Source organism: Marmota monax, unplaced genomic scaffold, assembly GCF_021218885.2.
Source record: "Marmota monax isolate L192 unplaced genomic scaffold, Marmota_monax_Labrador192_F-V1.1 WCK01_AAM20220418_F8-fsc00038, whole genome shotgun sequence".
NCBI classification, from domain to species: domain Eukaryota; kingdom Metazoa; phylum Chordata; class Mammalia; order Rodentia; family Sciuridae; genus Marmota; species Marmota monax.
This window is the reverse complement of record NW_026692498.1, coordinates 7,539,569-7,555,000: the sequence shown is the minus strand read 5'-3', so window position 1 is coordinate 7,555,000 and position 15,432 is coordinate 7,539,569. Positions and strand designations below refer to the sequence as shown.

General features: G+C 54.1%; 2 protein-coding genes across 3 annotated transcripts; one reads left to right on the top strand and one right to left on the bottom strand.

Moving 5' to 3' along the window:
* Window positions 1–132: 132 nt before the first annotated feature.
* On the top strand, window positions 133–2,938 carry Sac3d1 (SAC3 domain containing 1). 2 transcript variants are annotated; one of them, XM_046445289.2, is made up of 3 exons: window positions 133–284; window positions 485–1,065; window positions 2,317–2,938. In XM_046445289.2, the coding sequence occupies exons 2-3, from the start codon at window positions 492–494 to the stop codon at window positions 2,808–2,810; spliced, it is 1,068 nt and encodes a 355-aa protein (XP_046301245.1). In that variant the 5' UTR covers window positions 133–284; window positions 485–491; the 3' UTR covers window positions 2,811–2,938. The 2 variants fall into 2 exon arrangements, with proteins under 2 accessions (XP_046301245.1, XP_046301247.1); XM_046445291.1 differs by lacking the exon at window positions 133–284 and having other exon boundaries at window positions 377–1,065.
* Window positions 2,931–13,888, bottom strand: Naaladl1 (N-acetylated alpha-linked acidic dipeptidase like 1). Its single transcript, XM_046444505.2, has 18 exons — window positions 13,689–13,888; window positions 13,432–13,604; window positions 13,233–13,354; window positions 12,788–12,910; window positions 9,904–10,187; window positions 9,701–9,805; window positions 8,974–9,059; window positions 8,689–8,808; window positions 6,039–6,124; window positions 5,890–5,953; window positions 5,726–5,793; window positions 5,441–5,532; window positions 5,269–5,359; window positions 4,467–4,548; window positions 4,212–4,385; window positions 4,050–4,137; window positions 3,873–3,965; window positions 2,931–3,577 (listed from the first exon to the last, which is right to left on the bottom strand). Exons 1-18 carry the CDS (start codon window positions 13,886–13,888, stop codon window positions 3,391–3,393), a joined length of 2,238 nt encoding a protein of 745 aa, XP_046300461.1. The 3' UTR covers window positions 2,931–3,390.
* Between the last annotated feature and the right edge of the window lie 1,544 nt (window positions 13,889–15,432).

Below are 15,432 nucleotides of genomic sequence, written 5' to 3'. Positions count from 1 at the left end.
ACGCTAATTTTGGTAGCGCCCTAACAGACGGTTTAGTGGAATAAATCCCAGCAAGACCTAGGAGGCGTGGCCCCGCGGTGCCACGCCCCTCCCCGCCGGCTATTGGTTAGGGAAGGACTACAAACCGGTGCATCATGGGAGTGCCCGGCCTGCAATTTTTAAGGTAGAGGAGGCCGAGCGCGGCACGTTGTGGGGGACGTTAGTGGAGCCGGAGTTCGCGAAATAGTGCTGGTATCGCCGGACTACAACGCAGTGCATCTAGGGAGCACGACTCTAGGGATCCGGTGAGAGGGCGGCGGTGGCCGGCCGGGAGGGCGGGGACGTTGAAGACCGGGCGGGGAGGCGGGGCGGGCCCAGCGAGGCTCGGCCCCGCCCCGCCTTGGCGGAGCCTCACCCGGCCTCCGCGGGCAGTGGCGTGCCCTCCCACACGATGGGGAGACCGGCCGCTGTCCCCGGGATTCTGAGCGCCCCCCCATCCCCGCAGCCCACCCATGCCCGGCAGCAAGCTGCCTGTGGGTATTTGCCCAGACATGTGCCCGGCCGCCGAACGTGCCCAGCGCGAAAGGGAGCGCCGCCTTCATCGCTTCGAGGTGGAGAGGGGGTGGACAGGGGACCCGCCCCGCGCCGACCCGCAGCGCACGGTAAAGGAGTACAATCGACCCGCTGCCGGCAAGCCCCGCCCCCCGCCGAGCCAGCTGCGTCCGCCCTCGGTGCTGCTGGCCACCGTGCGCTACCTGGCCAGCGAGGTGGCCGAGAGCCCCGACGCGCCCCTCGCGGAAGTGGCCAGCTTCGTGGCTGACCGCTTGCGCGCGGTGCGGCTAGATCTGGTTCTACAGAGCGCGGGCGACGCCGAGACGGCGGTGGTACTAGAGGCTGCACTGGCCACGCTGTTGGCCGTAGTGGCTCGACTCCAGCCGGCTGAGACGCGTGGGCCGGTGGACCCCGTGCTGCTGCAGACCCAGGTACAGGAGAGCTTCGGCTCTCTGCGGCGCTGCTACGCGCAGAGCGCAGGGCCGCACCCACGCCAGGCCGCCTTCCAAGGACTCTTTCTGCTCTATAACTTGGGTGAGTCGGCGTCCCAGCCTTACTGGCATAGAGCCAGGCACCCCTCCATGAGAACAGTGGAGGCAAAGAAAAGAAGTTTTAAAATCTCACCGTTAGAGGCTTGGGTCGCATGCTTAGCCCTAGATTCCATTCCCAACAGTAGCAAAGAAAGAAAACATCAGTTTCCTTCCAAAAACGTCAGTGCACAACCCCCAACATCAGACCCCAGACCCGACTTTTCCTATTTCAGAGTTCAGTTGTAATCCCAGCGACTGTAATCCCAGCGACTCAGAAGGCTGAGGCAGGAGGGTCGAAAGTTAGAGACTAGCCTCAGCAATTTAGCAAGGCCCTTAGCGACTTATTGAGACCCTGTCTCAAAAAGAACTGAGAATGTGGCTCAGTGGTTAAACGCCTGTGGGTTCAATGCCCCCACTAATAAATAAATAAATGATAAACTAAAATGAAAGGCACAGGGTCGGGAGAGTTGGCCTTGATAGTGATTTTCAAACATTTTAAAATCTGCCTTCCCTAACAGTGTTGCAGAGATCACACGTGCCCAGGAACACATCTGACAGAAGTTTCAAGACTAGATCGATCCTTTATATGGGTGGTGCATTTTAACAAATTCAATTGAAATGAAATGCTCTTGACTTCACAGCTCACTAATGAGTCAGAAGCCTCAGTTTACAAAAGGTGCCCAAGTTCCCAGTGTCCTGTGATTTTCTGAAAGAAAAGAAGCAAGATAGGGGCTCCTTGAAGAAATGGCCTTCCCAGGCAGATGAGGATGGTTTAGTAGATCAGGCTCCCAAAATTGTGGGTACAGGGCAGCCACGGCAGTGGGAAAATCAAGTGACAAAATTTCAATTTGGGTTAGGCCCTACCACATACTATCTCTGAGGCTCTCAGGCAAGCTGTTAATTTATTTGTTTCTTCATTCCCCATCATTCCCCAACACTGCCCACTTCTTCTCTATTGTAAGCACCTAGGCTGACACTGATATTTGGATCAGGTAAAGGCCTGACTGCAGGATCTTATTGGGGAAGTGGGGCAAGGTGGGCTGTGCAGGCAAAGGGGTATGGTCAAGTTGGGGTGAGCAGGACCAAGAACTGGAGTTGAGCCTCATGGAGGGCCAGCCCTGTCTGGCCAGAAGAGTGAGCATAGCTGAGTCTTGGAGCTGGTGGGAGTGGAGATGGGTAGGGCCTAAGGGGATGGGACGGGAAGTGGGCCTGATCCTAGAAGACCAGGCCTCATCCCAGCCTCCCAATTTCTCAGGCTCTGTGGAGGCGCTGTATGAAGTTCTGCAGCTGCCTGCTGCCCTTCGTGCCTGTCCGCCCCTGCGCACTGCCCTGGCCATCGACGCCGCCTTCCGGGAGGGCAATGCAGCCCGTCTTTTCCGCCTACTTCGGACCCTGTCCTACCTGCAGAGCTGTGCAGTGCAGGGCCACGTGGGCCATGCCCGTCGTGCTGCCCTGGCCCGCCTCGCTCGCGCCCTTAGTACCCCCAAGGGACAGACTTTGCCTTTGGATTTCATGGTTCATCTGCTGGCCTTGGATGGACCTCACGAAGCACAGGACCTGTGTCAGGCCCATGGGCTACCCCTGGATGGAGAGGAGAGAGTTGTGTTCCTGAGGGGTTGCTATACTGAGAAAGGACTGCCACCTGCTGGTACCTGCAACGTGTTAGTGGGGAGTAAGCTCCGAGGGCGCACCCTGGAGGAGGTGGTCATGGCAGAGGAGGAGGATGAAGGTGTGTTCAGACCTTCCTAGGTCTGACATTAGGGGGACCTGGCATTAGGGGGATATATGCCAGCTTCCAGAGCTTCAGGACTGGGTCAGATCACTTAGGTTTCTTTTTTCATGATTCTTAGACCATAAAAGGAACTTTCTTTTTGGGACCAATGGCTGTACTTCATTTATTGGAGGGTACATAGAGAGGAGACTGTATGGGTGTGGCAGGAGAGGAAAACAGACTGGGCAAGGCCCTGTCTACCTGGATCTGAGTGTGCCTACGAGTCCATGAGGGGTGGCCTTGCTGATCTCTGAATTGGCCTCTAAGGTTGACATTATGCATCCTGCACTCACCAACCCACCAATGCCATCACTTGTTGGTTTTTCATCCCCTAGCAGCCCTGCCAGCCATTCCGCCAGCCAGATCCAGGAGGAAGGAGATTGGGACTTGCCACTCCCCTCGGTGTCCACACTGATGGAACTCCTAGCTGTTGCCTCAAGCTGGAGAGGGGACCGTGATTATACATACTCTGGGCCTTGGGGGAGACTGGGACACGCTCCGGGAAAATATGTGGGAGAGGGTTAGGATAAAGGGAGATCGGAGGAGTACAGGCTGGGGTCAGAGTTCAGCCACAGGTCTCAGGGTGGCTGTTGCACCCTCCAAAGCTGCCACCACAATGCTGAGCTGTCTCTGCACCTCAGCCCAAGCTTCAGATCCGGCGTCTGTGTCCTTGGCCCTGTAGTAGGCATTGGCCAGGCCAGGGAATGTGGCAACAGAGCTGGAGTGAGGTGCCCAGAGCACATGGCTGATGAGAAATGGGCAGGCTCAGGGTTAGTGAAAGGCCCAGCCTGGAACTCAGCTGCTCTACACAGCCAGGCACAAAAGCCCCCACCCAACCCATCTGAAAGCTGCCATGTACAGTTTCATGGTGGGAAGACTGTAGATTAGAGTCCCCGATGTGACTGATTTGCCTCCCTCCCTGAGACTCACCTTCCCCTCTGCCTTAGACTAGATTGTGCTCCAAAGCAGCAAAGCTGCTATCTTCTTCCTGGCAGGTGGCCTTTGCCTGGCGCCTGCGAGGAGCTTTGGGACAAGCTCACCTGTAGTAGCGTTCCTCCGGGAAGGCTCTGGAGTTCAGGAAGGCCCGCTCTAAGAGCATCAACTGGTCATTGAACATCCGGACCTGCAGGGGGCTGGCAGAGGCAGGACCTGTGGCTCACCCTGCAGCCCGCAGCCTGGGTGCACCTTCCCAAACACCTGCCCTCTCCCTTGCTCACTCAGGGCTGCCTTTCCTCTGTGCTGACACATGTTGATCCAAGGCCGAAGCTGCTACTGCAAACTTCTCCACTGCCGTCACCAGAGGCCCTGTGGAGAATACCCAGGGCTTAGCTTTGCAGGTGCAGAGCTCCCCATGCCTCAATGTCAGGGGGTGTCCATACCCAGGCTGATGTTGTGCTGCTGCAACAGGTTCCCAAGTTCCTGCTGGGCAGCCCGCAGGAAGCTGTGGAGGACCTCACTGTAGTCACTGACATTGAGGGGCAGGAATAAGCTGTCACTGAGCCGAAGAAGCACATTCCCAGCTGTCTGGGCCACAGCTTGGTGGCTGCTAAAGCCTACAGGGAGAACAAGACCAGGCTATCTTCAGTTCATTCTCCTGTGGGTGGTCTCAGGATGCTCCTTGCCCCACTCCTCACCAGGGTCCAGAAACTTTTCCATATAATCAAAGGTGTCGAAAGCTGTGTGGTAGGTGGGGTAGATCCGGGCTGAGGTCTTGCTCTGGGGGGATAAGGCAGAGGTGATGGGCTTAGGATAGGAGGTGGAAGGTACACATACAGCAAGCCACAATGTGTGGGAATTGTCAGAGTTGAACCCTTGGCACCTCCATGAGATGGATTCTACAATTCCCACTTTACAGAGGAGCAAACTGAGGCTCAGAGCGATGAACCTGCCAGACATCGCATGACTAATAGGAGGCAGAGCTGGCTTGGGTGCCAAATTCCAGTTTCACGTGAAGGAGCCTGGACCCCTGGAGTCAGGGGGACTTAAATCCCAGCTCCGTGCTCAGTACCAGTGTGGCCGTGAGATGGAGAAAAGCCTTTATGGGACATCAAACAGGGAGACAGGCTGGCCACTCAGCATCCTGCTTCTCACTGCAACCTCACTCGATGCTATGAGTCCTCCCTATTTCATAACATTTAATCAATATTGAGATAAACTCCCCCCCACACACATTTTAAGATCTCAAGGCTTTCTATAATTAATGTCATTGTACAACCGATTGGGTTTTTTTTCTTCCCTCCTGAATAATGCATAACACAAGTTGCTTCTTAAAATCAGTAGTATCTTATATTTGACAAAGTAACAGATGAGTGTAAACAGACTCAGAGGTTAAGAAATTCAACATTAGGTAGCACAGCTACTAAGCGAAGGAGCCAGATATAGTGTCTGCACTAGAGATTTAGAATTAGAGCAAGGGGCGTGGGTGCGCCTGCTCACCCGGTCATAGGTGTAGGTCATGTCCACGGAGGAGATGCCCAGGAAGTGAATGAAGGGGGCGTAGTCGCTGCCAGCACCCAGTGAGCCCAGACTGCGGGAAAGAAGTGGGCTGGCTGGAGGGCAACGGGCCGACCCGCTGCGCTTGGTCCCCATCTACTGTCCCCGGTCTCACCTGGGAACCGTGCCGTACACCGGGCTGCTGCGGTTGAAGTGCCGCTTCCAGTTGTCGTAGATACTGAGGCCGCTGGGGCCTGGAGAATCGATCTGGCCCAGAAGGGAATCTAGTCTTGGGGCGGGCACCCTCCCCAGCCCCAACAACCAGGCGGGCCGTCAAAGGGTTACCCTAGTCCCCACAGTCTCCCGACCACCTGCTGTCCATCAGGTCTGACTCTGCCCACCTATATGGCCCCGCCCTACTCAGTCTACGCTCCACCCCGCCATGCCAAGTCCCCAGCACCTCCTTGGTTGCAGAGAAGACCACACTCTGGACAGGGGGTGTCCCCAGCACTCTAAGGGTAGCACTGGCTATGGGAGGAACAGAGAAAGACTACTCAGACTCCAGTCCCTTCCTTTACCTACCCACCCCCGTCAGGCCGGCGCCCTGCAGCGCCCACCCCGTACCCATCACTGCGACGTCCACGTTGATGTAGGCCACCGTGCGCTCCTGCAGCTTGCTGAAGAACTCCTGCCAAGGCGGGGGTCGACTTCGGTCCAGTGCTACCCAGTCCCAGAAGCCTCTCTCCATCCCCTACTCTGTGGGGCTTACTCACCTCTGTGAATTCCGTGGAGCCAATGAGCCCAAACTCCTCTGCCCCCCAGCTGGCAAACACGATTGATCTGCGGGGACGCCAGGTGCCTGAGGATGGGGGCATAAAGGGTTGGAAGGCAACCAACCAGGATCCAAGGTGGCTTAGGGGAAAGGCTGGGGATGTGTGGGGGAGGGGAGAGCTAGAAGGGGGAAATTGGGGAGGGGGGAGTAGGTGACCGAATGGCCTGACACCCTTCAGCCAGACCTTCCAGGAGGCTCCATCCTTCTTCCAGTCTCCTCTCTGTGACAACCCACCCCAACACCAGACTCCCCTGTCAGGGGCTACTTTCTGCCAGGATGCCCCACCTCCCTTCCTCTCTGCAGGCATGTTAGGGAGGGGAATGGGGGAGAACTGGCTGGCTTGCCCCCTCGGGCCTCGCCTCCAGGCATCCCACGAAACATTTGCTGATAATCTCTGAAGGTACCCTCAAGGGCCTTGCACTGAAACAGGTCTTCTTACAACAGTATCTTGCGGGAGGTACTAGTTCTATCTCACTAGAAACTGAGCCACAAGGAAGTTAAACCACTTGCCTCGGGTCACACAGCTGGTAGGCACACAGCCAGGTTCAAATCCAGGAGTGTGACTCCAGAGTCCTGGGGCTTATCCACTGCTCCAGTTGTCTCCCAGAGCATCCCACAGCCGGACTTCCATCTGCAGCCTGTGCCCACCCTGCTCTTGCCAGTTTCCATCCATCTTTGCCAAGACCCTGGTGGGTTCCACTTGCCCTTCCACCAGCTCCAGAACCCCCTGCTTGCCTGCTGCCAGTGCTCCCAGTTTTGCTCCTACCCCTGGCTGCAACTCACTTCCTTTCATCACTCACTTTCTTGTTTTAAATGAAAACTTTTTTTTTTTTAACCAGGAATTGAAGGGGGAGGGGGCTTAACTTCTGAGCCATACCCTCAGCCCTTTTATATATATTTTTTGAAACAGCGTCTCCCTAAGTTGCTCAGAGCCTTTCTAAGTTGCTGAGACTGGGTTTGAACTCACGATCCTCCTACCTCAGCCTCCTTAACCTGGGAAACAAGTGTGCACCCACCACACATGGCTTAAATTAAAACTTTTAAAGTATAACATACATGCTTACAATCATAAGTTCCCACATTCCTGCCCCAAATGCATAACCTGAATAGACTCAGACAACCCCAAATTGAGGGCCATATAACAAGACAATGCCCAGATCCAGAAAGGTGAAGCATGGCTAAGGGACTAGTACAGATGAAAGGAGCCTGGAAGACACACAATGTTTGATTCCCCAATTGGATCTTGGACCAGAAAATTCTTTTGCTATAAAGGTCATTATTGGGACAAGTGACAAAACTGCTAATTTCCTGATTCCAATCTTTGTACTGTGGTTGTAAGAGAGAATATCCTGGGCTAGAGATATAGCTCACTAATAGACCCTGTCTCAAAATAAAAAATATAAAGGGCTGGGGGTGTAGCTCAATGGTAAAGCACCCCTGGTTTCAATCCCCAGTATTTAAAAAAAAAGTAAAAAGAAATTTTAGAAAATCAGTATGTGAGGAACAGGATTCACGCCTTCCCCTCAGATCTGCCTCGCCCTGCTTAGTGCTTCATCAGTGGTGCCTCCGTTGCTCAGGGTGAGCCTCCCCTTGTCCTCCCCTGTGCCCCCACCCTTGTCCAGCCTGAGGACAACAAGCTTCTGTCCCTCCCCCACAGTAGCCCAGGATAGACATAACATGTGCACTCCAAATGCTGCTCTCCTGATTAAAATCACTCCCCAGCTTACCACGACCCTTGGACCAAACCAAGCTCCCCATCTGTGACCTGGCGCTGCCCACTGAGCCACCTTGTCCAGTCCCAATAGTCTCCTGTTGGGAGCTGCCACATAGGAGCTGAGCGCCCCCTACCTTTGAGCAATGGAAAGGTGGAGACTGGTTTCTGCTGCACAGAAGCAGGTGGATCCCCATCTCTGCTCAGCAGAGGAGAGAAGCCTTGGGAGTGGGCGTTACCAGTGGGACTGGACTGACCCTTGTAACATTACCCCTCTGCCTTATTTGGATGGAATGTTCTTTTGAACAACCTCCCCCAATAAAACCAGGGTTCGAAGTGTGCCCTCTCTTTCAAAGGGACTTCTAAGGTTGAGAGCCATCCAGGGCTTTGAAAGGTATTTCTGTGTGCTTGCGTGCTTTCTTTGCCGTTTTCTTAAGTTATTGGTGCAGCCAGCTTTTGGGAACCCAGCATAGGTCGCCACCCCATTTAGTTGGTGAGATCCTCCCCAGCTGCTGTGCCCTTGCCCTCCTCCTGGATCTGCCTCTCCTGCTCTGAAGGGCTTGAATGCTACAGTGTCCCCTACAGAGAGACCTTTCCCACTCTTCATTGGCGGAACGAGGTCCAGCTCCAGCCAGGCAATGAGAAGGCTCTCGGAGTGAGAGCACACCAGTGTGTGAGTCAGTGAACTGCACCGGGATCCTGGAGGCCAAGGCTGGTGCCCATGTGTCTCTGCCCCCAGGGCCCTAGTCCTGGCACAAATGGGCACTGGAAACTGAGAGAGAGGAGGTGGCACAGGATGGTACTAGCTCAGGAAGGAGTGGGCTGGAGGTGACCCCTCGGGCAGAGAGTCCTTGGATTGGAGGAAGGAGGGCGACCTCACCTTTCTTCAGCAGGGTCCCCAGCACTCGAGAGATCTCCAAGAGAACAGCGGTGCCACTGCTGGGGTCCACAGCTCCATGTATCCAGCTGTCCCGGTGGTTTCCATACAGCACATAGCGGTCTAGCGAGAGGAACAGTGTCAGAGAAGCAGAGAAGAGGAAGGGGTGGGCGGGGTGTCCAGGCTGCGCTGAGGCCAGGTCAGGGCCCAATGAGGCTGGAGTGGAGTGGCAGGGGCACCGGGGCAGGGCAGGGTCCTGGCGCACAGGGAGCACGCTGAGGGGCTCACCAGGCTCCACGGCCCCACGGATGATCCCCAGGACGTTGGAGGAGTTCCTCAGTTCCAGGCGATTGTAGACACTCATTTTCACCTGGCTGGGGAGGGGACAGATGTGACAGGGGTCTCCACCCAGTCCACTGTGTGCCCTGACCCAGTGCAGGAGAAACAGGTCCCGAGAGGGAAAGGAACATGGCAACATGGGACATGTCCCAAAGGACCAAAAGAGGCAGCAAGGCTGGAGCCAATCCTTCTTGCTGAACCCTCGAGGCCTGGCATTCATTATTCACTCAGTCAGTACTTAATGAGCACTTGGTGTCTGCGCAGCACCTTACTAGGCTCTGCACAATGATCCGGACAGATGGGGCCCTGGTTTTCACCTGGCCTCCCTCTCCTGAGCAAGACAGAACTCAGGAAGTGAACAACTAACTGTAGGTGGTGAGGGGCCTGGGAGAGGGAGTCCAGGTGCTGCAGGTGGCAGGGGCCCTGACTTGGGGGATCCATCCTTGGCATGTTCAAGAGAGAGTGGCTGCTGAGTGTGGGGGGGAGGGGCAGAGGACCCCGCAGGACCTCCCAGGTCATGCAGCTGTTCACAGCCTTCCCCTAAGGCAAGACAGACATTTAGGGGACAGGGAAGAGCTGAGAGAGAGAAGGAGGAGAAGGCCAGGTAAGAGAAGAATAGCCAGGAAGAAGAGAGGTAGGAGAGAGAGGAGGACAGAGGAGAAGGGCCTGACCTTACCTGCCATCAGGGAGGCTTCCAGAAGATCGGAAGCCGGGGCCCAGTCTGTACTCACAGCCCAGAGCTCCCTGCCAGGCAGATGGCGCCAAGGTTCCATTGAGGTTGCTGGGAAGAGCGAGAGAGGCCCTCCGGAATGAATGTGGGTGTGGAATTGAAGGCTGCGTGCCACTGGGGGCGGGCAGGGGACTGGGGCACAGGCTCACCAGAGCAGGTCTTTGGCATCCTGGAAACCAATGGGCTGTGCAGGAATCGGGGGGAATCCAGAGGCATTGCTGTGGTCCACGCGGAAGGAAGAGTGATGGGCTGGAAGGTAGGGAGTCACAGGGTCCCCAAAATACTTATAATAGGATCCTCTTTCCACACCTGAGGGAGGCAGGCCCCAGGAGTTTGGGAAGGTCTGGCTTGGCAAACTCTGCCCGTCATTGACGTCCATGGGGTCTGTATACACCAGCACCCCGGCCACCCCATACTTGGCAGCATTCACAGCCTGCAGGAGGCAGAGGAAGCTGTGTGTCAGGGAGGGATGAAAGCAGGCACATCTTGCTCCTCTTTCTCCTCTGCCATGGAAGACAGGATGGATCTATCTTCCCACAGGCAAGATGATGTTTGTGCAAGACCTTTAAGGTGGTGCTACTTGCAGCAGCAAATGACTGTTCATTGGGCATAGCCAAGCTAATGCCTATCAGTGGAATTAGTTAAATAAATGGGGACATCCTGTGATGGAATACTATGCAGCTGTATAAAAGAACAAGATGTACTTCTACAACCATGTTCATAGCAGCATTATCCTCAAAAGGTGGAAGCAACCCCTATCCATCAAGGGATGAATGGATAGATTAAATGTGGTTTATAATGTGCAATGGATAGAATATTATTCCTACTTAAAAAGGAGGCAGACACAGTAGTGCACACCTATAATCCCAGCTACTTGGGAGGCAGGAGGATTTTAAGTTCAAAGCCAACCTGAGCAATTTAGTAAGATGCTGTCATAGAGTAAAAATTTTAAAAAGCTGGGATGTAGTTCAGTGGTAGAGCATTTGCCTAGCATGTGTGAGGCCCTGCCTTCAATTCCCAGTACTGCAAAATAAATAAATAAATACATTAATTAATTAATTAAAAAGGAATAAAGTGCTGAGACCACATCAGTGAACCTTGAAGAGGTTCTGTTAAGTGAAATAAGCCAGACCAAAGGATAAATATTACTTGAGTCCTCTTACATGAGATGCCTAGAAGAGGCAGGATTGCAGAGGCTGAAAGTAAAATCCAAGTTACCAGGGGTGGAGTGTTGGGTGGGGAGGGGGTATTGTTAAGTTGAATTTCTATGTGAAATAATGGTAAGGTTCTGGAAATGGACAGTAGTGATCTTTAACATTGTAATGTTCTTTGTGTGTGTGGTCGGGGGAGGTCCTGGAGATGGAGCCCAGGCCCTTGAACACACTAGGAAAGCGCTCTCTCACTGAGCTGCATCTCCAGACTTTTCATTGGTTTGTTTGTTTGTTTATTTATTTATTTATTAGCTGTAGATGGACCTAATACCTTTTTTAAGCTTTTTATTATCATTTTTTAATGTGGTGCTAATGCTTGAACCCAGTACCTCACATGTGCTAGGTGAGTGCTCTACCACTGAGCCACAACCCCAGTTCCTATGTATTTATTTTTATTTGAAACAGGGTCTTGCTAAGTTGCTGAGGCTGGCCTCCAACTCATGATCCTCCTGTCTCAGCCTCCCGAGTTGCTGGGAAGACAAGCTTGTGCCACCTTACCTGGTTCTTTTTCTTTACCTTGCTGTTCCCTTTTTCTTCCCTCCCACTTTTCCTCTCCCCTTTTTTCTTATCATAGGCACTATTCAAAAATTATGATAAAATACACATATAATGAAATGTATTATCTTAACTGTTTCATTGTATGTTGGTATTAAATGTGTTTGTTGTGCAACTACCTTCACCATGGATCTCCAGAAGTCTTATCATCCATCGTCCTGCCAATCTGTCAGTCTATGCCCTTTAAATCCTAACTCCCATTATCCCCTCTCATTGTATGCCTTTTTATATTAAAAAAAATTAAACCATAGGTACACAATATCTAATTTAAAATTTTTTGAAGGGAGGGAAAACAGAGGATCATGAACTGAATCCGATTTCCATTCATATATGAGTTTGTTGGGATGAACCCAACTACTATGTATAAGGTTCTCATTATTTATTTATTTTTTGTTTTTGGTAGTGCTGGGGATCAAACCCAAGGCCTTGCGCATATCAGGCAAACATTCTGCCACTGAGCCTCATCCTCAGCCCCTGAGTCAAAAATTTCAATTGAAAAGAATGACAGGGTCCGGCGCAGTGACCCACACCTGTAATCACAGCGGTTTGGGGGCTGAGGCAGGAGGATTATGAGTTCAAAGCCAGCCTCACCAAAAGCCAGGCACTAAATGACTCATTGAGACCCGTCTCTAAATAAAATACAAAATAAGGCTGGGGATGTGGCTTTAAAGCCAGCCTAAGCAATTCACTGAGACCCTGTCTCTAAATAAAATATTTTTTAAAAAGGCTGGGAATGTGGCTCAGTGGTTAAGGGCTCCTGGGTTCAATTCCGGGAACCAAGGGAAAAAACGAAAGAAAGAAATGACAGGGACTGGGGTGCAGCTCAGGGAGAGCGCACGTGCTTCACGTGCATGAGGCCAGGGTCGCATCCCACCCCCAAAAAGAAGAAAGAAAAAGGAAATGGCAGGGAGGGGAGCAATAAGGGGAACTCAAGTTCAACATTCAGAACTATCACAGGAAGATCTGAACTCCAAGAATATCAAACCTGAAGGTTTTACCCCATCTCTTCACCACTTAAGGCTCCAAGAAGCTGGAGAAGGCACCCGAGGCCACGGCCTGGCAGCGGCCGCCCCAATACAACGCCCCTTCTCGCCTCCAACCAGGCTCCGCCCACGCTCCCCGCTGCTGCCACGCCTCCCCGCTGCTGCCACGCCTCCCCGCTGCTGCCACGCCTCCCCGCTGCTGCCACGCGGCCCCTCTTTCCCCCTCTGTCCTCCGTCCACTCCGGCCCCTCCTCCCTCTGAGCCCTGCACAAGGCTGCTCTCACCTTGTCCCCACGCCCTGCACCCCCATAGCGGGTCAGGGCAATGGTGCCCTCGAGATTGATCCCCTGCTCCTGCAGCTCCCTGAAGTCCTCTTCCTTGCCCTGGTATGCGTAGACGAGGAGGCCCTGGTGCCCAGAGGAGGTGACCCTTAGAGCCAGCTGAGCCCAGGGCAGGTGGGGAAAAGGGCAGGAAGGTAGGATAGCAGGGCGAAGGATTTAGACTGTCTCCCCACCTCACCCAGAAACATGAGCACCCCAAGGTCGGTCACCCTGAATACCCTGAGTGGGTATGGCCTTGAGCAGGGGCCATGATGTTTGTTGAATGTCTAAGTGACAACGGAGGGGGTTGCTGAGCCCCTGGATCAGAGCAAGGAGAAGCCTGGGTGGGAACCAGGTGGGTTGGGAACCAGGGGGAGCTGGGCGATGTCGGCCGGTATTCCAGTCCCACCTGCGGGGTTCCGGGGGGCGCGTAGGCTGCATAGGGTTGCACCACATCAGGCCCCCCCTGCTCCCCAGTCACATTCTCCTCGTTCGGATGGTAGGTGTGGAGGATGTCCCCAGTGGGGCCCACTGTGGAGGGAGACAGAGTCAGGGCCAGGCGGCTCCTCTCACCCACCCGGGCATCCCACGCCTGGGCAGGATCTCACCGACTTCCACGAGGTTGGGCTGCTCCTGGCTGGGGAACGATAGCAGCACCTCATACTCCGTCCTCTCTGCTGAGTCCAGGCCGGACTCTGAGTCCCTCCAGCGACTCAGCAGCAGTTGCACCAGGGCTTCATCTCGAGGGCTGGAAGCCAGGTGCGGCTGCCTGGAGAGTTCCCTGCAGGGTGGCAGAGGAAGGGACGGGCACAGTCAGGGAGGGGACCTGCAGATCGAAGGAGGAGCGGGCAGATCTGCCTCTCACCAAAGGCTCTCACGGATCTTTCTGGCATCCAGCTGCCCCATGACAGCCTTCAGGAGCTCCAGGTCCAGGTCCTGGAGGACTGAGGTGCTGGGGGCCGGTGCATCCGCCCCTTTGGGGATGGCAAAGTGGCCCAGGATGATCCCCAGCCCCAAGAGGGCAGCAGCCCCCAACCCCAGCCCTAGCACCTTCACCCACTGCATCCTGTGGGACCTCAGCCAGCTGGGGTGGCCCTGGCGAGGGCCTCCTTATAGATGGGGTGTCAGGCCTAGTTAACCATTACCCTAGGGGTGGTGTTGCCCTTTTGACCCTGGATGGCCAGGGAATAAGGGAACATCTCCCGGTGAGAATCAGGAGCTGTCACATAGACCACATTCTGCATTGTTCATCTGGAAGGGACCTCTGAGGGCACCAAGGCAACATGGGGACACCAAAGGGCAGAGATGTAAAACAGACATTGGGCCAGGTCTGGGACTCAGAGCCCCTATGTCCAGAGCAGGTTCCTGCTGTGCCACAGTCACTGCCTGTCTTCCTTGGTGTCCCTTGGTCTCTGGCACAGCCTGCCCTGCATCCTTGAGCATACCTGAATTTAAATTCCATCCTTGCTTGACATAAACTATGTGAGCTTGGGTAAGTTACTTAGCTTCTCTGAGCCCATTTTCTTAGCTGTAAAATGGGGGATAATAGACCTACTTCACAAGACTGTGGTGCTATCTTCATTAAGCAAGATTAAATCTATAAATATCTAGTCCAGCAGGGTGTGGTGGTACACCCCTGTAATCCCAGCAACTTGGGAGGCTGAGTCAGGAGGACTGCAAATTCAAGGCTAGCCTCAGCAATTTAGCAAGGTCCTACGCCTTAGAAAGATCTAGCCCAGTGTCCATCATGTAGTGGGAGCTCAGTAGATTTTAGTCACTTCTCCCTAGAGCTCAAGGAAGAAGGGGACCTGAATGAATATTCTGTATTTATCCAAGTGGGCCCCGCTGTGGAAGGAAGTAGGGCTCTTGGAAAGGGGGGCTGTTCTGGAGGCAACAGCGGAAGCCATGCAAGGTGTCTTCCTCCTCAACCTCTTGACCCATTCTTCTGCTCCCTCCATTCACGGTTTATTTCCTCCTTCACTGACAGGTACAGACATTGCTCATTCATTTGGTTCTAAGTGAGGCCTATATTGGGCCCTGGGGAAGCAAAGTCCAGACGGACAGGCTTGATGATTATCAGTGCCCAGAATATAGCCTTGAATTTTATCAGCAGCCATCAGCGTGGGGAGCACACACCTTCCTCACAAGGACACAGGAGGGCAGACACCAGCAGGCAGCCAGCCTGTTGCCAAGGTTGTCTGAGGACCAGAGATGGTGGCCCCACGGGTCCTGGAAGGATTTAGTCCTTTGATCATGTGAAGTCATAGACAGCACACCCACCGGGCGAGAGCTAGTGGCATCTGAGTGGGTGACAGCACTGTGAATGTGGTTTACACCTGAGAGTGTAGAACTCTCAGGAAATCAGCTCTGGCTGTTGGAGTCTGACATGAACTGGTTGATTTTCTTCCCAGCACCTTGGACTAGACTGGGGGACGCCATTTAAGGTCCTTGGGCCTGTGAGCACACTTTGATCCCCTCCACACCGTCCTTCCGCACCTCCAGGGAGGTCACCCCATTGCCATGTTCCTTTCCTCCCTCGCCGCCCTCCTTGTCCAGTCTGAGGCCCTTCAGACCCTCTCAACCCCAGTGATCCTTTCAGCATTGGTCAC

Excerpts from the sequence above, each read along its gene's own strand:
- Sac3d1 (XM_046445289.2), top strand. The coding sequence starts at position 492 with ATGCCCGGCAGCAAGCTGCCTGTGGGTATTTGCCCAGACATGTGCCCG. Across the intron at positions 1,066-2,316 it reads CTTTCTGCTCTATAACTTGG|GCTCTGTGGAGGCGCTGTAT; the intron begins GTGAGTCGGCGT and ends CCAATTTCTCAG.
- Naaladl1 (XM_046444505.2), bottom strand. The coding sequence starts at position 13,888 with ATGCAGTGGGTGAAGGTGCTAGGGCTGGGGTTGGGGGCTGCTGCCCTC. Across the intron at positions 13,355-13,431 it reads GCCCAACCTCGTGGAAGTCG|TGGGCCCCACTGGGGACATC; the intron begins GTGAGATCCTGC and ends CTCCCTCCACAG. Across the intron at positions 8,809-8,973 it reads CCGTGGGGCCGTGGAGCCTG|ACCGCTATGTGCTGTATGGA; the intron begins GTGAGCCCCTCA and ends TCCTCTCGCTAG.